Source organism: Carcharhinus amblyrhynchos, chromosome 12 (genome assembly GCF_965287045.1).
Source record: "Carcharhinus amblyrhynchos chromosome 12, sCarAmb.v2.hapA, whole genome shotgun sequence".
Taxonomy (NCBI): domain Eukaryota; kingdom Metazoa; phylum Chordata; class Chondrichthyes; order Carcharhiniformes; family Carcharhinidae; genus Carcharhinus; species Carcharhinus amblyrhynchos.
This window is the reverse complement of record NC_137335.1, coordinates 81,350,582-81,378,118: the sequence shown is the minus strand read 5'-3', so window position 1 is coordinate 81,378,118 and position 27,537 is coordinate 81,350,582. Positions and strand designations below refer to the sequence as shown.

Below are 27,537 nucleotides of genomic sequence, written 5' to 3'. Positions count from 1 at the left end.
CCCAAACGGTGGCGTCTTTGCCCCTCCCTGCAATGTCACTGGGGTGTGGGCTGAGTGGGAATGAGCCAGAGGTAGTGATCACAGCTCCACTATCACAGTGTGCTGGGTGTGAGCGATCACAGGCTCCCACTGCTCTGTGTTGTGTGTGGGTCTGCCCGGAGCTGCAGCCTCTGTCTCTGTGTCTCTCTCTCTCCCCCAGCCTGACCATGTTTAAGTGCGGGCTCGCCTTCCCCCGCTGCCGCTGGATCCTGCCCTTGCTGTTGCTCCTGGCCATTATCTTCGATATCATCGCGCTGGCCGCCAGCTCCGGCTGGGTGAACTCCCGCTATCACTATGCCTCTCTGTGGAACCAATACCGGGGCAGGGAGCCCAACTGGGAAGAAAAATCCCTCATGGAGTTCGGTAAGGAGTGGGAGCGGGGAGAGAGAGTGTGTGAGAAACAGAGGGAATGAGAGAGGAAACAGAGAGTGTGTGAGAAATAGAGGGAATGAGAGAGAGAGAGAGAAAACAGAGTATGTGAGAAATAGAGGGAATGAGAGAGGAAAGAGAGAGAAAACTGTGTGAGAAATAGAGGGAATGAGAGAGGAAAGAGAGAAAACAGAGTGTGTGAGAAATAGAGGGAATGAGAGAGGAGAGAGAGAAAACAGAGTGTGTGAGAAAGAGGGAATGAGAGAGGGGAGAGAGAGAAAACAGTGTGAGAAATAGAGGGAATGAGAGGAGAGAGAGAGAAAACAGTGTGTGAGAAATAGAGGGAATGAGAGAGGAGAGAGAGAGAAAACAGTGTATGAGAAATAGAGGGAATGAGAGAGGAGAGAGAGAAAACAGAGTGTGTGAGAAAGAGGGAATGAGAGAGGAGAGAGAGAGAAAACTGTGTGAGAAATAGAGGGAATGAGAGAGGAGAGAGAGAGAAAACAGTGTGTGAGAAATAGAGGGAATGAGAGAGGAGAGAGAGAGAAAACAGTGTATGAGAAATAGAGGGAATGAGAGAGGAGAGAGAGAGAAAACAGAGTGTGTGAGAAATAGAGGGAATGAGAGAGGAGAGAGAGAAAACAGTGTGTGAGAAATAGAGGGAATGAGAGAGGAGAGAGAGAGAAAACAGTGTGTGAGAAATAGAGGGAATGAGAGAGGAGAGAGAGAGAAAACGGAGTGTGTGAGACATAGAGGGAATGAGAGAGGAGAGAGAGAAAACTGTGTGAGAAATAGAGGGAATGAGAGAGGAAAGAGAACAGAGTGATAGAGAAATAGGGGGAATGAGAGAGGAGAGAGAGAGAAAACTGTGTGTGAGAAATAGAGGGAATGAGAGAGGAAAGAGAACAGAGTGATAGAGAAATAGGGGGAATGAGAGAGGAGAGAGAGAGAAAACTGTGTGTGAGAAATAGAGGGAATGAGAGAGGAGAGAGAGAGAAAACAGTGTGTGAGAAATAGAGGGAATGAGAGAGGAGAGAGAGAGAAAACTGTGAGAAATAGAGGGAATGAGAGAGGAGAGAGAGAGAAAACTGTGAGAAATAGAGGGAATGAGAGAGGAAAGAGAACAGAGTGATGGAGAAATAGAGGGAATGAGAGAGGAGAGAGAGAGAGAAAACAGTGAGAAAAAAGGAGAGAAAACAGAGTGAGAGAAAGTGTGTGTGAAAAACAGAAGGAGCAGTGAAAAGGAAAATAGAGGGAATGAGAGAGAGAGGAGTGGAAAAATAATGGAAAGAGAAAACAGTGAGAGAGAGTGTGAAAAACAGTGCAGTGAAAGAGAAAAAAGAGGCAGAGACAAAAGAGTGTGAGAAAAGAGGGAGAGTGAAAACAGGCAGTGAGGAGGAGTGAGGAAAAGAGGGAAGAGAGAGGGAGTGAAGTAAATGGAAGGCAAGGGAGAGTAAATCAGAGCAAAAGACAGAAGAGGAATGAGAGAAAAATGAGAATGAACATGGAGAACAGAAAGAAAATGTGAAATAGATCAAAACATCAGCAATGGAAGGAAAAAAGCAGAAACATGAAAAACAAAGCAGAAATAAAGAATATGTGGGCGGGAGGAGAGAGTGAATGAGTGAGAAAGGAGAGAGAAACAGTGAGAATGTCAGGGAAAGTGGTTAGAAACTGAAGAGGTGTGAGAGAGAATAATTGAGAAAAACGGAAAGCACTAGAGGTGAAAGAAAAAGTGAGCGAGGGAGAAGACAGTGAGCGGACAAAGCAGGAAAAGGGTGAAGGAAAAGCAGGTGAAGAGTGTGTCAGAGATAGAATGAAAGAAGGCAGCGAGAGAGGAAACTGTTGAGAGAGTGAAATATAAACACAAACAGAAGAATCTGAGAAAGAAGACGCACACTTTTAGAAACAGTATGTGACAAAGGAAGACAAAGTGAGAAAAACACAGATATGCCTACACAAAAGGAACAGTGATTGAGATAAAGCGAGAGAGGGGATATAAATGAAAGGAGGGTAAGATCAGCAAGAATGTTGCCAGGACTAGAAAAGAGTAGCTACAAGGAGAGATTGTTCCAAGAAAATTAACTCCAATTTATCCAAAGAAAGTTGAGTGGTGGCTTGATAGAGGTGTATAAAATTACACCTTTGAAAACACCTTCACTCTTTCTGTTCACTTCCACATTTATTCTTAAAAAAAATCACAGAAAAGTTACAGCGCATGAGGCCACTCAGCCCATCTTGTCTATGCCAGTCCGAGGACATGATGTGGAGATGCCGTTGGACTGGGGTAAACACAGTAAGAAGTCTCACAACACCAAATAATGGCATTTGCTACCAAATAAACCTGTTGAATTTTAACCTGGTGTTGTGAGACTTCTTAGTGTGTTAAGAGAAAAACTGTTTTCCTTGGTGGTGAATTCTAGCGCAAGGATTCAGGATAAATGGCAGTAGGTGTAGAGGGAATGTGAGGAAGAACTTCTTCATGCAAAGGGAGGTGAGTGTCTGGAATTCACCACCCGAGGCAGAAACCCTAAACTCTTTTAAAAGTACCTGGATCTACACCGTAAGTGCTGTAAGTTATGGGCCAGATGCAGGGAGGTGGATTTAGAAAGGGCAATGGGTGTCCTCAGGCTTAACACAGTAAGAAGTCTCACAACACCAGGTTAAAGTTCAAGAGGTTTATTTGGTAGCAAACGCCATTATTTGCCACCAACTAAACCTGTTGGAGTTTAACCTGGTGTTGTGAGACTTCTTACTGTGTTTACTGCAGTCCAATGGCATCTCCACATCATGTCCTCGGACTGGCATAGACAAGATGGGCTGAATGGCCTCGCGCGCTGTAACTTTTCTGTGACTTTTTTTAAGAATAAATGTGGAAACGTGAACAGAAAGAGTGAAGGCGTATACAAAGGAGAGGAAAAGGAACAGCAGACCAGACAGAGTGTGAAAAAGAAAGGAGAGAGGGAGAGAAAAAAGAAATCTGAGGAGAAAGAAAGAGATCAGGGTGGGAAGAAATGTAATTTATGTAGGAACATGTAATAGCAGTTTTCAGATGGCAAGTTTAATTGTTTGTGTTTCTTCCTATTTAACTTTTCCAATTGAATGTTTAATGTTGTGATCCAGCTGCTGTGTCAGTACAATCAGTAACTGGTCTGCCTATGCCCGGAACATACATTCTTAGACTCACACTAGCATTCTCCAAGTGTTTATATTGTGCAGTGGAGTTACAGAGGAACAACCTTCCACCATTGACCCATAACGTTAAAGTTGAAGGAAAAGTGGTTTTAGTAAACAGGAGGAAGTACAGAGAGGATTGAATGTGGGTGGGGAGCAAGTGAAGTGAACCTGGGAGTGACTTAGACAGGACAAGGGAGATTGAAGGATTCAGCCTAGAAATGTGTGGGGAGCCAGGCGATTACTGGGGTAGGGTGGGCCAAGAGTACTGGACAGAATTGACGGTTAGGTTAAGTGGAGCCTGTCTGCAACAAGAATTTAATTTAAATAGCACCTCCAATGTGATAAAACATCCCAAGGCACTTGACTGGAGCACGAGGGAACAACATTTAATTCCAGGGCAACATTAGTCCAGATGATCCAAAGCTTGGTCACAGAGGCAGGCATTATGGAGTGTCATAAAGATGTAAGAGAGATATGGGAAGGGAATTCCAGGGTACGCCTATCACTAAGGAAGTAATTAATGATAAATATGATTGCAGAGATAGGGAGGAGCAAGGGACTGAAGTCAGCAGAGATAAGTGTGAAAAGGAAGAGGGGGAAAATGCAAGTGGCACTGGAGAGAAGCAAAATTTAAATTAAAATCTAAATTTTAAAAGCACGTTAAGGAAAAGTAAAAAGGGAGGTTGATATATTGAATAAATGGAACCAAATGCAACACAGTGCAAGTTATTCCAATTTCACTTTAGCCAGCTTTTGAAACCTTTTGACAATTCTCAAAACTCGCACCTATAAGAATGATGAAAGGTTGGATAATGAGGTCCTAGCTGTGAGAGATGGACAAAGAGTAGAAATAGAGAGGGATGGAAGACAAAAATGGAACTAAACACTAAAAAGAGAGAAAAAGCAGTGCTAGATAAGTTATCTGTGGACCCAGCAACCAGATTCAAAGTTGTGGTGCATTTTGGGGCAACTTATTGTCATATAGGGGAAAATAATTTGCCTTGTCTTTTCAAAAAAACTTGAAAGAAGTTGCCTTCTGGAGTTTTATGTTTAAAACCCATTCAGCTGCGATGCTTCCTACAGTTTGACAGTGAGCGTGCTTCAGGACTGCACATTCTGACTAGTTAGGTGCCATAGGAATGCAAGTTCTTTCTCTCACTTTGTCTCATTTCCTGGGCTCGTGCATCTGTTGTTGTCAGCACCTGTGAGGCTGACGACCACGTTCACTGTATCTGTTCCTCAATGATTGGGCAGTGTGCGGAACTGGATACAACATGCAACCAAAGTGGAAATGTGGACTTTCACTTGGCAACTGTGAAAAAAGTTCATTCTTTTTTTAAAAAATTGCAATTCTAGCAGGGTAACTAACAAAGTGGAGCAGCAAGATCAGTTAGAATCATGGAATCCCTACGGTGCAGAAGGGGGCCATTCGGCCCATCGAGTCTGCACCGACCATAATCCCACCTAGTCCATAATCCCATAACCCCATGCATTTACCCTGCTAATCCTAACACTAAGTCAATTCAGCATGGCCAATCAACCTAAGCTGCACATCTTTGGACTGTGGGAGGAAACTGGAGCACCCGGAGGAAACCCACGCAGACATGGAGGGAATGTGCAAACTCCGCACAGACAGTGACCTGAGGCTGGAATTGAACCCAGGCCCCTGGCGCTGTGAGGCTAATCACTGTGCCACCATTGTGCCACCCATAATGGGACAGGACATGGCCATTTGGCCCTTTGTACAAGCACTATTTTTTCATTGCAATATTCATCAATTCCTCCCATCAATTTCCACTTAGAAGAGAAACCAGAACTATAGGGCACAGCCTCAAAATAAGGAGAGGGGGTGCAGTTTAGAACAGAGTTGAGGAGGAACTTCTTCACTCAAATGGTGGTGAATCTCTGGAATTCTCTGCCCACTGAAGTGGTGGAGGCTACCTCGTTGAATATGTTTAAGTCACGGGTAGATAGCTTTCTGATAGATAAGGGAATTAAGGGTTATGGGGAGAAAGCGGGAAAGTGGAACTGATCCACTTCAGATCAGCCATGATCTTATTGAATGGCGGGGCAGGCTCGAAGGGCTAGATGGCCTACCCCTGCTCCTATTTCTTATGTTCTTCCTTGACTATATTAACTTAGAACCAAGGTAAAGAGGAATTTCTTCAGCCAGAAGGTGGTGAATCTCTGGAATTCATTGTGGAGGCCAAGTCATTGAGTGCATTTAAAACAGAGCTAGATAGGTTCTTGATTGGTAAGGAGACCAAAGATTATGTGGAAAAGATGGGAGAATGGGGTTGAGAAAAGTATCAAATCGAATGGCGGAGCAGGCTGAATGGCCAAAATCTGTTCCTTTGTCTTATGGTCTTAATTATTAACACTGCCTGATAAATGGTGTTGAGTTCCACAGATAGGCGAAGGCCTGAGTTCATTCTGTTTTGGGTCTGGGTTTAATTGTAGAATAGCTAATCTCAGATGATAAATATTTGCGGCCGACTAACGTGGCAGGAATGTTTCAATGTTGTGTTGAATTCACTATGTTGGGAGGGGTAAGAGCCTTTCCTGCCTTCAAGAGATCGCTATTCATTTGTAACGACCTCAAACAACCGTGAGTCATGTGTCAGTCTGACCGGTGTCCATTGAAGTCTGTGTCGATATGCGCAATCTTCTTGGAGATCCTCTCCACTTGGATCCAGCAGTTTGCGGTGTCGATAGTAGTCATGATGTGGATATGCCAGCGTTGGACTGGGGTAAACACAGTAAAAAGTCTGACAACACCAGGTTTTAGTTGGACTAAAACCTGGTGTTGTCAGACTTTTTACTGTGTTTACCCCAGTCCAACGCCGGCATATCCACATTATTGTGTCCATTGAACCATAGTTGGTGAGTGTCTATCTCTGACAGGCCCAGCTCTTCACAAAGATGGCACCTCCAGCAGTGCAGCCCACAAATTCAACAAACTATTCTCCATTGTAGAGAATGGTTTAAATTGACCTCAATTGAACCTGATTTTTCTGTCTTGATTTTTTTTATTATTCACTCGTGGGACATGGGCATCACTAGCTGGCCAGCATTTATTGCCCATCCCTAGTTACTCTTGGAGGGCAGTTGAGAATCAGCCACATCACTGTGGCTCTGGAGTCACATGTAGGCCAGACCAGGTAAGGACAGCAGATTTCCTTCCCTAAAGGAAAAAGATGGGTTTTTCTGACAATGGTTTCATGGTCATTCCAAACTTTTTTTTATTGAATTCAAATTCCACTATCTGCCGTGGTAGGATTCGAACCCGGGTCCCCAGAACATTAGCTGAGTTCCTGGATTAATAGTCTAGCGGTAATACCACTAGGCCATCACCTGCCAACTAGTCACCACACTAAATTCGCAGGATGGGGCTTGCTGGCCCCCGCCTGCCAGCAGGATTGTCCGATTCCACTGAAAGACAGACTACCAGACCTCCTGTGGCAGATTCCATCTCAATGGGGCTGGAAATTCTCATGTCAGTGATGGCGTGAGGTTGGTTACAGATTTCCTATTCTGTTCATTTGGCTCTAGAACCCTCATTAACATATCTAAGGGGCATGTTAGTGGGCACCGAAACAAAACGGTGCCCACAGATTTATCAGTGGGGCCAATGCCCACAAAGTGCTCCCTTGTTAAATCCTTCATTTTGAGGTCCGTGATTTTTTCAGAAATGTCACCAAGTTGGGTTTGAACCCTGTCTTTCCCCAAGCACTCGTGATACAAATTTGGATTTCGGTTTGCATTTGGTTTAGGGATCCCAACTCTGGGGGCCGTTGTACGTAAAATGCGAGAGGTTAGTGAGCAGGTACAGTGAGCTAACAGGAAGGTGTATAGGAGATGTTGGCTTTTACTACAGGGGTGTGGCTGGTGGAATGTAAAAGTAGAGAGTTCTTACTACCCCTTATAGTAAAGATACCATAGTCCCAGATGACCATTGACTGGTCCCCCCCATAGGGGAGAGTTGACCTGGTGGTGATTTGAGTGGCAGGGTGGCATGGTGATTAGCACTGCTGCTTCACAGCTCCAGGGACCTGGCTTCAATCCACGGCTCGGGAATTCTGTTGGCGCCTGCACATTCTCCCTGTATCTGTGTGGGTTTCATCTGGGTGCTCCAGTTTCATCCCACACTCGCAAAGATGTGCAGGTTAAGTTGATTGACCATGCTAAATTGCCCATTAGTATCCTGGAATGTGTAGTTTAGAGGGATTAGCTGGGTAAATGTGTGGCGTTACGGGAAGAGGGCCTGGGTGGGATTGTTGTCGGTGCAGACTCAATGGGCCGAATGGCCTCCTCCTGCGCTGTAGGGTTTCTATGATTTAACCTGAAGATCACCACACCTCAGGCAAGGTTGAGAAGGTGGGGCCTTCATGAATAACCTCTGCCGGTACAGGAATTGAACCCATGCTGTTGGTGTCACTCTGCATCACTAACCAGCTGTCCAGCCAACTGAGCTAAACTGACGCCTTATGCAGGGTGGTTGTGAGACTACACCCAGAGTTCTGCACACAGTTTTGGTCTCCTTGTCTGAGACTGGATTGCTGGAATTCTACCACCCCTTCCACGGAATTGGGAGTGGGTGAGGGACAGACAGTGGAAACGTTTGTTCACTTTGGGCGGGATTTTCCGGTGTGGATCGAGCAAAAATCCCAGCTGTGTCTTGGCATTCAAAGCAGATTCTCTCAGCTAATGACCTCATGGAAATGTACTAAATTCTGAGTGGACTTGAGAGGTTAAATACTTTAAGGATACTTCCCATCGTGAGGGAATCTATAACCCGGGGATAGTTTGGCATGGCGTTGAGGAACAATGTCTTCTCTCCGAGAGTCATTAATCTTTGTAACCCTCTGCCTCAGAGCTGTGGACACTGGGGCATTGAACCAAGGCTGAGTGAGACAGATTTTTGTACCCTTGGGGACTCGAGGGTTTGGGGTATGAGCAGGAAAGTGGAATTGAGGCCAAGATTAGATCTGCCGTGCTCTTACTCAATGGTGGAGCAGGCCCGAGGGATTGAATGGCCTATTCCTGCTCCCATTTCTTGCGCCCTACCTCCGTGTGACCCCTATAGAGAGCACAGGTGTCGATGTTTGACTAGGGCGGAATTGGGTTGTGAGTATATCTCTCTATTTCTCCCTCGCTGCACCCTCTCCTCCCTCCATATCTCACTAATAAATCCGATTGGGAATTTGAGAGAAACCTCTTTAACAAAGAATGGTTAGAATGTAGAACTCGCTATCACAGGGAGTGCTGGAGGCCAATAACATGGGTGTGTTTGTGGAGAAGCTGATATGAGGTGGAAAGGATTTGATTTTATATTGACAGGGTTCGATGCTAGAAGGCTCGCCTAGATATTAACCACCAAATGGTTTTGTGCTGTAACTTCCATGTAAAACTGGGGCAAGGTGAGGGCAAGATTAGCAATGGATTGGCAGAGGGACATTGGTGTGCACAGGTCATAAAAGATGCTTGTGCAAGTTTATAAAGCTTTTATAAAGGCAGGAGAATGGGGTTAAGAAACATATCAGCTATAATCAAAAGGCAGAGCAGACTTGATGGGCTGAATGGCCTAATTCTGCTCCTGTATCCTGCTTCTGTATCCTGTATCTTTGTAAGGTCTTACAAAGGCAGATCACATATCTGAAACAACTTGCATTTCTATAGCACCTTAATGTAGGGAAAGGTCCCAAGGCCCTCCACAGAAAGATAACCAGGCTACTGAAGGAGATATTAAGACAGGTGATAGTTATCTTGGGTCAAAAAATCCAACATGTGGCCCTGTTTTGGTGCTGCACCATTGCAGATTCTACCGTGGACCCCGCACATGAGGGAACACTGAATTTGTAGCAGTTCCTTAGTTGGACCACACTTGGGTGGTAGTGAGGACTGCTCTGGGTAATGCTCACAGGAAGGATATAAAGGGATTGGCAGAGTGAAGCGTTGAATCATTTGGCGGGAGTGAGGAGTTATGGTTAGGAAGAGAAACACGAGAAGATAAAGTAAACCGAGAACTCTACGATTCGAGGGTCGTGAGAGCGTGACAGATTGATTCCACTGCATGGTGAGACGGTGCAAAATTTATGACCCTTGCATGAGTGATTAATGGAGAAATTGGGAACATCTTCTGGTTGGAACGTGGAATTCTCTGCCACAAACCGTTGCTACATCCTTGAAGGGTCACAATCCTAGAAGATGCTCCTTAGAACGCAAACTCTTTGACCAAGCTTTTAGTAGCCTGTCCCATCATCTCCATTTGTATTCAGTTGGACAACCCTCCTGTGAAGTACTTTGAGATGTTTCAGTTGATGATGAAGGTGCTATATGAATGTTTGTTATTGTTGAACCCCACTCTTGTGAAAGGAATCAGTGACTCATTACAAAATGTATATAAAGCCCTGTGGGAGTGAGTGGTTCAGTGGAATTAGAGCACGTATTGGCCCTAATGGATCAAATGTTTTGGTGGTGTGACGTCACTGACTCCACGCTAATCCTGTGAGTGAAACAGAGAATAAAAACTCAGCATGGAGATTGTGAGAGGATTAAAGCAGTGTGACAAAGATGGTTCAGGATGTTGAGAACTCAAACTGTCAGGAAAGGTCTGTTTTCTTTGAGAAAATGGAAACTTCAGCAGGACCTAATTGAAGTGCAAAGAACAAAGAAAATTACAGCACAGAACAGGCCCTTCGGCCCTCCAAGCCTGCACCGACCATGCTTCCCATCTGAACTCCAACCCCCCCTATCCTTTTGGGGACCATACCCCTCTATTCCTATCCTATTCATGTATTTGTCAAGACGCCCCTTAAAAATCACTATCGTATCTCCTTCCACTACCTCCCCGGCAGGTTCCTGGCGCTGTAAGGCAGCAGTGCTAACCACTGTGCCACCGTGTTGTAATATATACAAAGATACGAAATAGGAGCGGGGCTAGATCAGTTAGCCCCTCAAGCTGGCTGCACCATTCAGTAAGATCATCTCTGACCTGTTTGTGTTTCTAAATAGATAGATAACATCAAAAATCAGAACAGCCAATTTGTTGATAGTAAGTTCCCACAGCAAAGTGATCATTATCGGATCATCTGTTGTGATACTGCCCAAGGGATAATTATCAGCTGGGAGATCAGTGATAATTTTCACACTTGTCTTCAAGATAGCGCCACGGGATCTTTTACACCCAACTGAGAGGACAGACAAGGCCTCAAATTTAGTGCTTCATCAGAAAGGCAGCACCTCTGACTGTACGGCACTCCCTCAGTACCAACATGGATTGTCAGCCTCTGCGCTCCCGTCTCCAGACTGGGATTATGTAACCACGATTCCCTGCCTCAGAGGGGGGAGTGCTACCCACTGAGCCACACCTGACACCGCGTTACCTGGGGTGCAGACACCTTGTAATGCAAGTTAAGGACTCGGAAAACCGAGGTAATATAGAGAGGCGGCCAGGAAAAGTTGGATTCGTGAACTGGTTAGAAGTATTTTTGGAGACAATTACGACTTGTGGGTTGTGGTGAATGGGTGGAATTGCTATCCGTCAGAATAGAGTAGGCCAGCTTCCATCTCACGGCTTTTGAACTACTCTTTACATTGTCGATATTCTGATGAGGGCGGCACGGTAGCCCAGTGGTTAGCACTGCTGCTTCACAGCTCCAGCGTCCTGAGTTCGATTCCCGGCTCGGGTCAATGTCTGTGTGGAGTTTGCACATTCTCCTCGTGTCTGCGTGGGTTTCCTCTGGTTTCCTCCCACAGTCCAAAGATGTTAGGTTGATTGGCCATGCTAAAATTGCCCCTTAGTGTCCAGGGATGCATAGGTTAGAGGGATTAGTGGGTATAATATGTAGGGATATGGGGTTAGGGCCTGGGGGGTGGATTGTGTTCAGTGCAGACTCGATGGGCTGAAGGGCCTCTTTCTGCCCTGCGGGATTCTATTCTATGACGTTAGGCAAGTTCTGCGCAAGTGGAAAATATATTCAGGAGCCTGCACACTGTTCTATTTATGTACATTATCTTTCTCGTGCAGTAATATATTAAATACTGGCACGTGACATCTCCTTCCTGTAAATGTTTACTTCCTGTCAGTTTGTACGTTGTTGATGTTATCTAAGTTGTAATAAAACTTTAAACCCTGTAAACTCATCACAAGTGACGTCACGTGGGATTTGCGTTAGTATCCTTCAGTAGAAAAAACTTGCATTCGTATAGCACCTTTCACATCCCCTTACATTCGGAGGGAATGATAACCTACTGTATGTCCAAGCTTTTACTGACCATGCGCTCTGGCCCCTGTATGAACTTAAGCCCCAAAGCTCTCAATGGCCATTGAAGGGCATTTTTTTTTTCAAAGTGCAGTTGCTATTGTATTGAAGGAAAAATGGCAGCCAGGTTTATGCACAGCAAGATCCCGCAAGCAGCAATGTGCGAAAGACCAGGTAATCTGTTCACAGCATTGCTGACTGCAGGGTAACTATTGTCCAAGGCACCCAGTCGGGAACTGGGTTCTTGCAGTTCAGACTCCCAAACGCTTGGGCGGGACCTTGTGGTGGTCTCACTCACTGCGGGAATTGGAACAGGTGGGACAGAAAACTTGACCAGAAAAAGGTCAATTGACTTTAGGCAAAGATTGGAAAATCTTGCCCACTGACTCAAGTTGACTACAGTACAGAAGGATCTGGGTGTCCTTGTGCATGAGTCACAAAAGTTAGCATGCAGGTACAGCGAGTAGTTAGGAAAGCAAATGGAATATTGCAAGGGTGGGATGGACCATAAAAACTGGGCGTTTTTGCTAGATTTGTACAGGGCAATGGTGACTCTATTACCTGGAATACTGACTTCCTGACCTAAGGAGGGATGTACTTGCACTGGAAGCAGTTCAGAGAAGGTTCACTAGATTGGATGAAAAGATTGTCTTATGGGGAAAGGTTGAGCAGGTTGGGCCTTCACCCATTGGACTTTAGAAGAACCTGATGTGATCTTATTGAACCATATATCCTGAGGGGGCTTGAGAGGATGTTTCCCTAAGGGAGAATCTAGAATTAGGGGTTTGAAAATAAGGGGTCTCCCATTTAAGATGGAGATGAGGGGGAACAACTTCTGTCAGATGGTCATTCGCCTTCTGAATTCTCTTCCCCAGAGAGCAGTGGGCCTGGGTCATTGAACATATTCAAGGCCAAATCAGATAGTGTTTTGCTTAACCAGGGAGTGAAGGGTCATGGGAGGGGGATAGTCGGACAGGAAAGTGGGGTTAAGACCATAATAATATCAGCCACAATCTCATTATGATGTGGAGATGCCAGCATTGGACTGGGGTGGGCACAGTAAGAAGTCTCACAACACCAGGTTGAAGTCCAACAGGTTTATTTGGAATCACGAGCTTTTGGAGCGCTGCTCCTTCACCCGTTGAAGGGGCAGTGCTCCGAAAGCTCGTGCTTCCAAATCAACCCGTTGGACTTTAACTGGATGTTGCGAGGCTTCTTGCTAGGGTTTTATTAATCAGAGGAGCAGGCTCGAGGGGCTGAATGGCCTAGTCCTGCTCCTTTTCCTCGCGATCTAAACGTGGACCAAAGCCAGAAACACATAGTTGTACGTTTAGAGTAATCTGGTGAGTTTTGGAGACAGTCCCTAGCCACAATGCAGGTCAGAGTGAGTCAGACTGGAATCTGATTACAGGTTCTGTTTTGCTGCAGTATTTAAAGTACAAACTGCCCGCCCTCGCTGTATTGTTTGCCTGTCTCTCTTTTCGAGTTAGTCCGGTAGCTTTATGTTGATGTTTCCCCCCACGGCTTTTAATTCTGAATGTCCCTGGGATTTTGCCAGAATAGAGGAAAAGATCAGTCTTTGTGCACTCGGAATGAAAAGCTCCTTTTATCAGCAGAAAAGGTTAAGTCTCGAGCTGGGGTGGGTGAAACTTTTCAGGGAGTTTTAGCTGTAGGTAGCAGCAATATGCTCAGGCAAACATAAGCAAAGGTGACGTCAGAGGAAGTGCTACTGCACCAGCAAGTGGTTAGGATCTGGAATGTACCGACCAAGAGTGCGGTGAGGACAGGTTCACTTGTGGCTTTGGAAAAGGAATTGGATAATAGTCTAAAGAGGGAAATGTGGGTTATGTGGAAACGGTAGGAGGGAGTGGGATTATCCGAGTTGCTGTTGCAGGCAGCCAGCACCTGACCCAATGGGCTGAATGGCCTCCTCTATATCGTATTGAGGGGCGGAGCAGCCCCTCTGATCTCTTCCTACTCCGATTTCTCGTGTCCCAACACCGGCCCGGTAACAGAACCCTGTTTATCCCAGATGCACAGGCCATTCTCTTTCCCCCCCCTCCAACTTTGGAGAGCAGAGGAGAGGCACCAACATAGGAGGAGGAAGTATTCGGGGAATGTGTATCTCTCCTGTTGAGCAAACACTCATCGGGTCTCAGCAGACGGAGGAGAAGACACACACAGTGTAGGAATGTGATCCTGGCTGATCCCACAAGCACGCAGGCTTTGGGAATTACCAGCTAACCAAGGCTTGTCCAGGCAATGTGCTGTTCTTGTCATCTTATTAATTCCGTGTTCACGGTCTGTCACTTTGTGTTTGTGGATGTTTTCTGACTGAAAACAGATTTTCTATATTCGTTTCTGATTTAATGTATCTTTAGGGTACTGATATACTTTCCCCCTCCACTTTGTAGCCTTGGAAATCACTCCTCCTTGCTGGGGTCCATTTCCATTGGAACATCTCCCCTTTAGCACTGACTCGTACAGTGCGTGAGTGTAGGATTGGAATTGTACAGGGCGTTGGTGAAGCCACATCTGGGGTACGGTGTGCAGTTTTGGCCTCCTTATCTGAGGAAGGACATCCTTGCTATAGAGGGAGTACAGCAAAGATTTACCAGGCTGATTCCTGGGATGGCAGGTCTGTCATATGAGGAGAGACTAAGTCGGTTAGGATTATATTCACTGGAGTTTAGAAGAGTGAGAGGGGGTCTCGTAGAAACTTATAAAATTCTAACAGAGTAGATTCAGAAAGAAGTGGTGGGGGACTTCAGAACTAGGGGGTCATAGTTTGAGGATAAGGGGTAGAACTGAGGTGAGGAGAAATTTCTTCACCCAGAGAGTGGTGAATGTGTGCAATTCACATATTCAGGAGGGAATTATTTGTAACTCGTGGGGGGAAACGGATTACGGAATCTGGGGGGAAGGCACAGACAGAATATTGAATTTGATGATCAGCCATGATTATAATGAAGGCAGGGGAGACATGAAGGGCCAAATGGCCCACTCCTGCTTCGAGTTTCTATGTACGGGGGACATTATTTGCCTATTGTTCTGTCTCTGTCATTGTGTAGGCAAAACATCTCTTCCCACATTGAAGGGCTCCTTCCAGTCTTTTACTAAAGTGAGCCTTTGTTGCCATGGTTCCCATTTTAGTGACAGACGTTTTTTTATTTGACCCATTTTCAGAAGACATTCAGCAGCTTTTTACGATCTGAAATTTAATTGCCCTGTTCCCCGTGAACTTGAAGAGCCTTCAGCAAGAATCTTCTGATTGTTTAGGAATTAGGTTTATCCAACAAAAGGGTTTCTGCCTCTAGAAGAGGTCAGGTCCCACGGATCCAAGGCACGCAGGGCGGGATAATCCTTATCTCCCACCAGAAAGTAATCACCTTTCCCAATTAAACTCAGTTAGCCCCACATTCATCATTGGCCTCAAATAAAATCAGTATCGCTGTCACAACTCACACATTGCAATATCTTGGCCGCATTCATGATGTGATGTTCTGTCCCCCTATCCCCAGCTACCACACTCTGCTTCATCTGTACACTGACTGGAAATTAAACTGTTTTTAGTCTTTGCATACAACCTCCTGCAGAATAGCCCCGGTGACACAGTGGTTAGCACTGCTGCCTCAGAGCGCCAGGGACCTGGGTTCGATTCCCGACTTGGGTTACTGTCTGTGTGGAGTTTGCACATTCTCCCCGTGTCTGCTTGGGTTTCCTCCGGGTGCTCTGGTTTCCTCCGATAGTCCGAAAGATGTGCTGGTTAAGTGCATTGGCCATGCTAAATTCTCCCTCAGTGTACCCGAACAGGCGTCGGAATGTGGCGACTCGGGGATTTTCACAGTAACTTCGTTGCAATGTTAATGTAAGCCTACTTGTGCTACTAATAAATAAACTTTAAACTTAAACAATCTGATCTATTTTGCACTCTGGAGAATAGTGGACAGGGCGAGGTCTGTAGGAGAGGTGATGGTGTAACAATATTGACACCGATAGATTAATCCTGAGGCCCAGGCTAATGTTCTGGGGCATCAGTTCAAATTCCCACGGGAATTTAAATTTAATTAATAAACCTCCGGAATATGAGATAATAGTCGCCATCAATTGTTGTATAAACCAACTTGATTCACTAAATGTCCTTTAAGAAATCTGCCATCTTTACCCAGTCTGGCCTACACGTGACTCCAGACCCACGGCAATGTGGTAGACCTGTCAGCTGCTCACTGAAATGGCCCAGCAAACCCTTCAGTTCAGGGGTAAGTGGAGATGGGTAACAAACACTGGTCCTGCCAGTGACACCCATGAAAGAATAAAAAGCACAATTCACAGATCATAAAACACAGGAGCAGAATTAGGCCATTTGTCCCATTGAGTCTGCTCCGCCATTCATAAGAACATAAGAACATAAGAAATAGGAGCAGGAGTAGGCCATCTAGCCCTTCGAGCCTGCCCCGCCATTCAATAAGATCATGGCTGATCTGTCGCTGCTCAGTTCCACTTTCCCGCCCTCTCCCCATAACCCTTAATCCCCTCTCTTATCAAAAACCCATCAACCCGCGTCTTAAAAATATTTAGCGAGGCAGCCTCCACCACTTCAACGGGCAGAGAATTCCAGAGATTCACCACCCTTTGAGTGAAGAAGTTCCTCCTCAACTCCGTTCTAAACCGCCCCCCTTTTATCTTGAGGCTGTGCCCCCTAGTCCTACTGTCTTTTTTGAGCGGGAAGAGTCTCTCCACCTCTGTCCTATCCATCCCATTCATCATCTTATACGTCTCAATGAGATCTCCCCTCATTCTTCTAAACTCTAACGAGTACAAGCCCAGTTTATTCAGCCTCTCCTCATAGCTCAACCCCCTCAACTCCGGTATCAGCCTAGTAAACCTCCTCTGCACTCCCTCCAAGGCCAAAATATCTTTGCGCAGGTGCGGCGACCAAAACTGCACACAGTACTCCAGCTGCGGCCTCACCAATGCCCTATACAGCTGCAGCAAGACCTCCCTACTTTTATATTCAATCCCCCTCGCTATTCAATGAGATCATAACTGATCTAACTGTCAACTCCGCTTTCCTGCCTTATCTTCATAACCCTTGATTCCCTTACTGGTCATAAATCTGTCTATCTCAGCCTTCAACGTACTCAGCAACCCAGGCAATCTACCACACCCTACCCCTGTAACCCCACGCATTTCCCATGGCCAATCCACCTAACCTACACACCTTTGGACACTAAGGGGGTAATTTAGCGCGGCCAATCTATCTAACTTGCACATTCTCCCTGTGATTGCGTGGGTTTTCTCCGGGTGCTCAGCCTTCCTCCCACACCCCGAAAACCTGCTCTTAGGCTGATTGGTGTAACAAATTGTCCCTAAATTGGTCTTCCCGCAACCTTCCCCAATAGGTGTAGACAAAGGTCATGGGTAGATGAGACAATCACAATGTTAAAATGGCAGCATGGACTCGTTGGGCCGAAGGGCCTGTTTCCCGTGCTGTGTTGTTCTTTGTTGTATCTTTGGACTGTGGGAGGAAACCGGAGCACCAGGAGGCAACCCATGCAGAGACGGGCAGAACATGCAAATTTCACAGTGACCCGAGACTGGAATTGAACCCAGGTTCCTGGCGCTGAGAGGTAGCAGTGCTAACCGCTGTGCCACTTCTATACCTTTGCCTCCTAGTCAGTGGTTAGGATCTGGAACGCACTGCCTGAGTGTGTGGTGGAGGCAGATTGAATCAAAGAGGGAATTGGATTATCATTTGAAAAGTAAGAAAGTGCAGGGCCAGGAGTGAGAAGACATGGCATTGTCCATCTAGTACAGAAACGACAGGCCAAATGGCCTCCCCTTCCTATGCTGTGACTACTCTGAGATTGAGTCAGGTTGTTATGGGGTTAAGTCCCACTCCAGAGACTGGAGCAGACGGTCTAGGCTGACACTCGATTCCACACTAAGGGGGCGCTGTACTGTTGGGGGCACCATCTTTTGGATGAGGAGTTAAACCGAGGGCCCATCTGCCCCCTCAGGCGGTGTAAAGATCCCGCGGCACTGTTCTGAAAAAGCGAAGGGGCTTCCTGGTATCTGGGCCAATACTTCCCCCTCAGTCAGCAACCCAATAGAAAAGATTATCCAGTCATTTACCCTATTGCTGTCTGTGGGAGCTTGCTGTGTGTAAATTGGCTCCCTTGTTTTAATACGTTAGCAGTGACTACACGTCAAAAGTACTTCATTGGCTGTAAAACACTGCGGTTGTCCTGTGGCTGTGAATGGTGCTATACAAATGCAAGTCTATTTCTCAACCCATTCTCTCACAGCGGGTTCAATTCTGGCCTCGGGTCACTGTCCGTATGGAGTTTGAACTCCCCGCGGGTTTCCTCTGGGTGCCCCAGTTTCCTCCCACGGGTTGGGTTGATTGGCCACGCTAAGTTGCCCTTTAGACCAGGAATTTCCAACCACACTCGCCCCAAGGCCAAAAAATTCCAGCTGAGGCCATGGTCCGTCCCCTGCCCACTACAGGATGGGAAAATTCAGGTCTTGGTATCAGTGGGTTACAGGGAAAGGGCATGGGGAGGGGCTGGAATTGTTGTCAGTGCAGCCTAGATGGGCAGAATGGCCGTCTTCTGCATTGTGGGGATTCTGTGATCGGAGAATCGAGTGAACACACCCATGGCGGTGGCTCAGTTCCCAGGTGGGGGAGGTGTACTGTGTACAGGATGACTTGTGGGTTAGTCATTAAATCGCGCAGAGGGAGAGAGAGAGACAATGGTTGTATTGTTCAGTTTTACTGGGCGTCTCTGTGAGAGGGAGTTGCCGGGTGCCGTCATGCGAGCCAGTTCATATTCCTTGCAACCTTGTACGACACCTTAATACTGCCAACGCCACCCTTTTAACTCCATGTAATTAGCAATGATCGGGTGAGATCACCTTACCACAGGCAGACCTTCTACTAACACGGTTCCTGTGTGAAATCGCATGCATTTCTGTAGCGCCTTTCACGGTCTCGGTACATCCCGGAGTGTTTTACAGCCAATCAAGTGCCTTTCGAAGTGGCGTCCCTCTGGCAAGAAATGCAGCGGCCGATCTGTGCACAGCCAGATCCCACTAGCAGCCAGCGCGATACTGGTGGGATAATCTGTTGGCTGAGAGATAAGACATTGACTGGGGATAAGTAACTCAATATGGCGCCAGGGGATCATTTAAACCCACTTGGGAGGGCAGATAGATCCTCTGCTTTGTCTGTGAGAGATGAAACCTTTGACAGTGCAGCAATGGCCTAGTGGTTTTATCGCTAGACTATTAATCCAGAAGCTCAGCTAATGTTCTGGGGACCCGGGTTCAAATCCCACCTTGGCTGTTGGTGGAATCTGAATTCAATAGAAAGAGATATCTGGAATTAAGAATTTGAATTCAATAGAAAGAGATATCTGGAATTAAGAATTTGAATTCAGTAGAAAGAGATATCTGGAATTAAGAATTTGAATTCAATAGAAAGAGATATCTGGAATTAAGAATTTGAATTCAATAGAAAGAGATATCTGGAATTAAGAATTTGAATTCAATAAAAAGACATATCTGGGATTAAGAATTTGAATTCAATAAAAAGAGATATCTGGAATTAAGAATTTGAATTCAATAAATAGAGATATCTGGAATTAAGAATTTGAATTCAATAAAAAGAGATATCTGGGATTAAGATTAAGAATAAGATGGCCATGAAACCATTGTTGATTGTTGCAAAAAATCCATATGGTTCATTAATGTCCTTTAGGGAAGGAAATCTGCTGTCCTTATCCGGTCTGTGACTCCAGAGCCACGGCAATGTGGTTGACTCTTAGTTGCCCTTGGGCAACTAGAGATGGGCAGTAAATGCTGGCCAGCCAGCGACGCCCGTGTCCCATGAATGAATAAAAACCCTCCCTGGGCGTTGCACTGACAGCATCGGCCTAAAGGTTACCCTCCAACCCCGTCAACAGGTCACAAATTCACGCCCCAGATTCAAAAGTGAGAGCTCACTCACTGAGCCACACCTGACCATCCAGTGCAGGTTTATTCTGAATGTGGCCCAGTACCTTTGAGCTATTCCCCTCGACAGCCCTGCTACAGGACTGTCAATCCTCAGTCCTGTCCTGCCCTGCATACGTCCCACCTCCAACCCCGTGACTTTCTCACCATTTAGTGAGGGGAGAGAGATTGGGGCGGGGGGAGGGGGCTGTCCACTCCCCATTTCTATGGGGGAAAGAGCAGGGAAATCCCAAAAATGATGGGTTGAATAGCCTGCTTGTGCAATGTAGGTGTAAAAAGTCCACGGAGGCAGAAGCCCCTTCACAAAATCCCTTTATTTACACGTCTTGACAACAGCGTACCAAGAGTTTTCAGTCAGCAGCCTACACTAGGAGCGCCAGAGGAACTGACACGCCTGGTTAAGTTCAAAGCCAGAGGCTCCTTGGTTGACCCTTAATCAGTGAGTACATATTCTAACAGGCCCACCTCAGTTGCCTAATTAAAGTCATTACTGTAGGGGATTCTACAATTATGATGCCTACACTTCACAGACGGGACCTCATTACCTGTCCGGTGTCTCCCAGTATCCTGAGGCTATGAGAGGCACTATCTCAATGCAAATTGTCTTCATCAATCTCCTTGCGAGCAGGGTGCGCTGGTAATTCCGACAGCTGCACGCTCGGCAGACAGGGTGCAGGAGCAGATAGGATAAATTAGGAACTCGGATACAAAGGAAGATTTTGGGAGGTGGTGACGGCAGGAATTGAGGAATTCCACGGACCTCTGGGAATGAACGGGAGACGGTGCAGGGAGTGTGGATTCCAGCACAGTGAGGGAGGAATGCGAAGGGCAGATCTCTCCGGAACTCGGTAACGGGATGTACGGCTATAACCTGGGAGGACCCTTTTATCCACCTGTCTCTCTCTGTCGTCGCTGTCTAGATAGTTCCACCGTTCACTGAGCAGTTATAATGAGGACTGCTCCCCAGTCCTGTGTGGGGAACGGAGTCATTAGAGGTTTACAGCATGGAAACAGGCCCTTCGGCCCAACTTGTCCATGCCGCCCCTTTCTTTAAACCCCTAAGCTAATCCCAATTGCCCGCATTTGGCCCATATCCCTCTATACCCATTTTACCCATGTAACTGTCTCAACGCTTTTTAGAAGACAAAATTGGACCCGCCTCTAATACTACCTCTGGCAGCTTGTTCCAGAGACTCACCACCCTCCATGTGGAAAAAATTGCCCCTCTGGACACTTTTGTATCTCTCCCCTCTCACATAAACCTGTGCCCTCTAGTTATAGACTCCCCTACCTTTGGGAAAAGATATTGGTATTGGTATATTGGAAAAGATATTGACTATCTAGCTGATCTGTGCCCCTCATTATTTTATAGACCTCTACAAGTTCACCCCTAAGCCTCTTACACTGCAACGAAAAAAGTCCCAGTCTATCCAGCCTCTCCTTATAACTCAAACCATCAAGTCCCGGTAGTATCCTAGTAAATCTTTTCTGCACTCTTTCTAGTTTAGCTCAGAGTGAGGTATTGAGTTACTAAACTTTCTCGACATTTGCACAGTCAAATGGTCGTTTATTTTGGCTTGTGGACAGATGCCGTTTATAGACTCAGAGCTATGAGGTATTTGGTTGAGAGATGGATTGCGGCATCTCGCCACATTGCGAAGTGAGAGCCTGCTTCCTCAGTGACTCACTGCACCAATTCCTTAGAACAGCTGTTCCTTTTCCCTTGGGTGAGATGCTAAAGCAAGGAGTGTCCGTCCTCTAGGGTGGCGGTAACTGTTGAAGGAATTCAGACCCATCATCTGACATCACTTAACCAGATTATCCGGCTGTCATTACACTGCAGTTTGTGGGAGCTTGCTTTGCACAGATTGCTATGTTTGCCACAGTGCAACAAGCCATTGAATTGTCACAGCACTGACAATCGGGTCCCTCTTGTCCAGGCATGCTCTTGTGAGTCCTCCTCCCCTGCCTCACCCCTTTGGCAATGCCAGCATCTCATAGAATAGGATCATTGAACCCTGCAGTGCAGAAGGAGGCCATTTGGCCCATCAAGTCTGCACCAACCACAATCCCACTCAGCCCTTATCCCTGTAACTCCACACACTTACCTTGCAAGTCCCCCTGATACTAGGGTCAATTTAACATGGCCAATCAACTTAACCCGCACATCTTTGGAGAGTGGGAGGAAACCGGAGCAGCCAGGGGAAACCCACACAGACACGGGGAGAATGTGCAAACTCCACACAGTGACCCGAGGCCTGAATTGAACCCGGGTCCCTGGCGCTGCGAGGCAGCAGTGCTAACTACTGTGTCACCGTGTGTTTATTGCCCATCCTTAATTGCCCTTAAACTGAGTGGCTTTCTCAGCCATTTCAGGGGGCAGATGGATCTGGAGTCACGTGTAGGCCAGACCGGGTAAGGACGGCAGATTTCCTTCCCTAAAGGACATTAGTGACCATTTTGAAAGTCATGATTGAATCTGCCTCCAATACACTCAAGCAGTGCATTCCAGATCCTCGCCACTCGCTGTGTGAAGTAGATTTTCCTCATGTCGCCATTGACACTTACATTGGTGTTGTCCACGCCTTGACCCTCCTGCCAATGGGAACAGTTTCTCTCTATCTGCACCGTCCAGACCTCCATGGGGTTTTGGACACCTGTCAACCTTCTCTTCCCCAAGGAGAACAGTCCCAGCTGCTCCACGTAACTGAAACCCCTCAGTCTCTGGAACTAGTCCTGCAAATCTTTCCCTGCGCCCTCCCTCATCCCCTCTTTTCCTGTAGAGTCCAGAATTCTGTACAACACTCACAAAATGAGCGCTTTAGAATGGTTCATCGTTGCTTCCTTGATTCTGTGCTGGCTGTTTCTGCTTCGAACGTCTGGAATCCTGTGCCCACCTTCCTCAAACCACCCTGACCTCTGACCTCTTCTCCCTGATAGGCTGTGACTCCAAACATGTCACCCGAATGACCATTCTTGATGTGCAAACCTGGACATTCATCTGTGGAAGAATCAGAAGGTCCGATTCTATTCCCCTCCCCTCACTACCCCACTCCCTTGGCCTCGACCCGAGGGAGGGAGGTCCCAATGTTTGGCGTTTGAGGTGGTTGATTTCCTGCTGAGGTACATCAGTGGTTCTGCTTTGTAATTGCTAACTACACGATATTGACCTGTGACCACCAACCCCCCCTCGTACTTTGAAACGAAAAGAATAACTTAGCTGAATGATTTACTTTATTAATCTGAGACTGAACGAGTTCTCTTGTTGCTATGTGACAGGTTGGGCCAAAGCCACTGCAGCGTTATTGATTATCGGTTGTATCCTGTTGATCATTTGCTTCATTCTGTCCTTCCTGGCACTCTGCAAAGAGCAAGTGGGCCTCCTGCGTGTGATTGGACTTATCCTCTTCGTAGCTGGTAAGAGTTTATTATAATGCCTGTAAGGGGAAATGTCTCCCTCCCTCCCTCCCTCTCTCACCTTCCTCCCTCCCTCCCTCCCTCCCTCTCTCACCTTCCTCCCTCCCTCCCTCCCTCCCTCCCTCTCTCACCTTCCTCCCTCCCTCCCTCCCTCCCTCTCTCACCTTCCTCCCTCCCTCCCTCCCTCCCTCTCTCACCTTCCTTCCTCCCTCCCTCCCTCTCTCACCTTCCTCCCTCTCTCTTTTCCTCCCTAACTCCCTCTCTCCTTCCCTCCCTCCCTCTCTCTTTCTTCACCCTCCCGCTCTCTCCCCATTCCCTAACTTCCTCTCTCCCCCCACTCCCCCCCACTCCCCCCCACTCCCTTCTTCTATTCCTCCCTCCCTAAATTCCTCCCTTCCCTCTCTCATTCTCCCTCTATCCCTCTCTGTCTCCCCCCCTCCCTCTGTCCCTCCCTCCCTCTCTCTCTCCCTCCTTCATCCCTTCCTCCCTCCTTCTCCCCCTCCCACCCATCCTCCCTCCCTCCCTCCCTTCCCCAATGCCATTTTTCCAACCTCGGGGGGACTCTCGGGTAAAAGTAAGGAGCAGGGGTAGGCCGTGCAGTGCCTTGAACCTTCCAAGCTTTTCGGTATCTGATCTTCCACCATGACTCCACTTTGTCTTGCTTCCTCCAAATCCCTCTGCAGCCCCCGAGAAAATCCCATAATCCTGAGTGAAGACATTCCTTCTCCTTGGACCTGAAAGAGATGGGGTGGATTTCCCCCAGTCAGCTCCTGCTACACGTTGCCCTGAGGTCGCTGCAGCCTCCTTCAAGAGTGTATCAAGCCCCTTCCAACAGCACCTTCCAATCTGTAACCCCACTCACATCTAGAAGGACAAGAATAGCAGCAGCATGGGGAACGCCACCACCTGGGAGTTCCCCTCCAAGTCACTCACCGCCCAGACTTATAAGTTGATACGAGCATTCGGTCCATCGAGCCCACTCCGCCATTCGATCATGGCTGATATGCTCCTCATCCCCGTCTCCCTGCCTTCTCCCAGTCACCCTTCCACCCGTTACCAATTAAAAACCCTTCTAACCCCTCCTTAAATCCACTGACTGTCCCAGCATCCACCAAGTACATCAGCCGTTCCTTGGTCATTACTGGGTCAAAATCCTGGAGCTCCCCCCTCTAACAGCGCTGTGGGTGTACCTACACCACATTGACTGCAGCGGTTGAAGAAGGCAGCTCCCCATCACCGCCTCCGGAGTAATTAGAGATGGGCAGTAGATGCTGCTCCAGGTCCACACCCTGTGACCAAATTAGAAAAAAGTCTGCTGAAGTCTCCCAGGGGAACAGCCCAATAAAGACGTTTTTTTTTGTTGAGATGTCGGGGGAGGGTTTGGCTGTTTTGTTGAAACAGTCGCTCCGGCTGCGGTTCCTGCCTCTCAGCAGGGCAGAGAGGAGATGAGAAAACCAGCCCCAATATATCTGACATTATAGAAGCCTACAGAGCAGAAGGAGGCTATTTGGCCCATCGAGTCTGTACTGACCACAATCCCAGCAGGCCCTATCCCCATAACCACATGCACTTACCTAGCTAGCCCCCCTGATAGTAAAGGGCAGTTTAGCATGGCCAATGCACCTAACCCACACATCTTTGGACCGTGGGAGGAAACCAGAGCACCCGGAGGAAACCCACGCAGACACGGGGAGAACATGCAGACTTCACACAGACAGTGACCCAAGCCGGGAATTGAACCCGGGTCTCTGGAGCTGTGAGGCAGCAATGCTAACCACTGTGCCATCAAGATACCCAATAGGCTGGTACCACCCTCATTACCCACAGTGTATTTTGTGGTGGTGCAGGGGAGCCTCCCTGGCTGGCGCAGGGAATTGGCTGGTGGCTGAATTTTCTGCTCCCTCCGCTGTCGATGGAGCTCCCCAATGGTGGAGGGTTGCCATCAGCAGGACCGCAAGATCCTGTGGCCCACACTGCTGCCTCACAGCGCTGGGGACCCGGTTCAATTCCCGGATTGGGTCACAGTTGGTGCGGAGTTTGCATGTTCTCCCCATATCTGCGTGGGTTCTCTCTGGGCGCTCTGGCTTCATCCTACAGCCTGAAAGATGTGCTGGTTAGGTGCATTGGCCATGCTAAATTCTCCCTCAGTGTACCCGAACAGTCACTGGAACGTGGCGACTAGTCACAGTAACTTCATTGCAGTGTTAATGTAAGCTTACTTGTAACATGAATAAAATAAACTTGAACTCCCACCCATTGTACCTGTTGTACGACATATTTATGCGGTTGGCCTAGTGGTATTATCACTAGACGACTAATCCAGAAACATGCCCCATGTTCTGGGGACCCTGGTTCGAATCCCATCACGGCAGATGGTGGAATTTGAATGCAGTAAAAAAACTGGAATTAAGAATCTACTGATGACCATGAAACCATCGTCCATTTTCGGAAAAACCCATCTGGTTCACTAATGTCCTTTAGGGAAGGAAATCTGCCGTCCTTACCTGGTCTGGCCTACATGTGACTCCAGAGCCACAGCAACATGGTTGACTCTTAACTACCCTCCAAGGGCAACTAGGGATGGGCAATAAATGCTGGCCCAGCTGGCGACACCCATGTCCCACGAATGAAATAAAAAAAGAAGAAAAAGGCATAAAAATCAGGTTCAGTTGAGGTCAGTTTAAACCATTCACTGCGATGGAGTGAATTTGTGGCCACGTTCTTGCCTTGTATCGGGAGATGCTGGCTAGTCCGTGTCCCACAAATTAATAAAAAAAAATACCCAATCAACCTAACCCGCACATCTTTGGAGTGTGAGAGGAAACCGGAGCACCCAGAGGAAACCCATGCAGACACGAGGAGAATGTACAAACTCTGCATCGCCGGTGACCCAAGCCGGGAATCAAACCCATGTCCCTGGAGCTGTGAAGCAACAGTGTTATCCATGCTGTCCCTCTCCCTTCCTGGTAGACACATTATACTACATATCATTGAGTTGGTCACTAATCATAGGAAACTATCTCCATCAATTGGCCCCCAACAGACATAATGCTAGGGTTGTTCCAGTGATGAAGTGCTTTAGTTCCCACTGCTGGCAACAGGATTTCCCGTTGGTCACACCCTCCACCATCAGACAGCCCATGGCGGGGGGACGCTGTTGGTGGGACCGGGAGATCCCAGAGGTAGGAATGGCCAGAAAATTCCACCCATATTATCTCCTCCCTCTGCTCCGACAACAATCCCACCCAAGCCCCAAATACTTACCCTGCTAGTCCCCCTGACACTAAGGGGCAATTTAGCAACCTAACCCGCGCGTCTTTGGGCTGTGGGAGGAAACAGGAGCAACCCGGAGGGAACCCACGCAGACACGGGTGGGGACGCGCAGATAGCACACGGACCTGAGGCCGGGAATCGAACCGGGGTCCCTGGCGCTGTGAGGCAGCAGTGCTAACCCACTGTGCCACCGTGTCGCCGCATGTTTTTAATTGCACAACTAAGAAAGGCTTCCTCCAATAAAGTCCATCTGCGTTCTTGCTTGCAAGTGATTAACACCCCCACCCACCACCCACCAGCCCCCCCCCTCCCCCAGCTCCACATATTAACAAAGAACAGCACAGCACAGGAAACAGGCCCTTCGGCCCAACGAGCCCATGCCGCCACTTTAACATTGAGTGTTCTCCTCTACCCATGACCTTTGTCTACACCTATTGGGGAAGACTAATTTAGGGACAATTTGTTACACCAATCAGCCTACGAGCACGTTTTTTTTGGGATGACCATTCCTCTTCCTCCTCTCCGCAGTCCTGTTCCAGGTCATCGCCCTCATAATTTACCCGGTCAAGTTCACCGAGACCCTGATCCAAAATGGCGACTACGAGTACAGCTGGAGTTACGGCTTCGGGTGGGGGGCCACCATCCTGATGATCGGCTGTGGCGTCTTCTTCTGCTGCCTCCCCAAGTACGAGGACGAACTCTACGGCCAGGCCAAGCCCATCTACATCTACGGATGAGCGTCCGTCCGGGAAGATCGATTTGGACTCCGGTTAACTCTGCTTGACCCTGGTGCCCTGCGCACGTGTACAATTCAATATGCCAGGAGGAGAATGCAATCCTTATTTTTGAGCACATGCACGTTTTATTAAGCACACACAATGCTGGATCTGACAAATGCTCGCGTTTTTTATGTTTAAGTAGTTTTGAGAAGGTTTAGCCTTTAACTAGTCTTGGTGGGTGTCGGGGAGGAACAGTAAGATTG

The 27,537-nt window shown here is 47.4% G+C and overlaps 1 protein-coding gene across 1 annotated transcript; it reads left to right on the top strand.

Annotated features, from left to right (window-relative positions):
- Positions 1-46: 46 nt before the first annotated feature.
- Positions 47-27,537, top strand: perp (p53 apoptosis effector related to pmp22). Its single transcript, XM_080199860.1, has 3 exons — positions 47-402; positions 23,145-23,282; positions 27,084-27,537. Exons 1-3 carry the CDS (start codon positions 207-209, stop codon positions 27,290-27,292), a joined length of 543 nt encoding a protein of 180 aa, XP_080055986.1. The 5' UTR covers positions 47-206; the 3' UTR covers positions 27,293-27,537.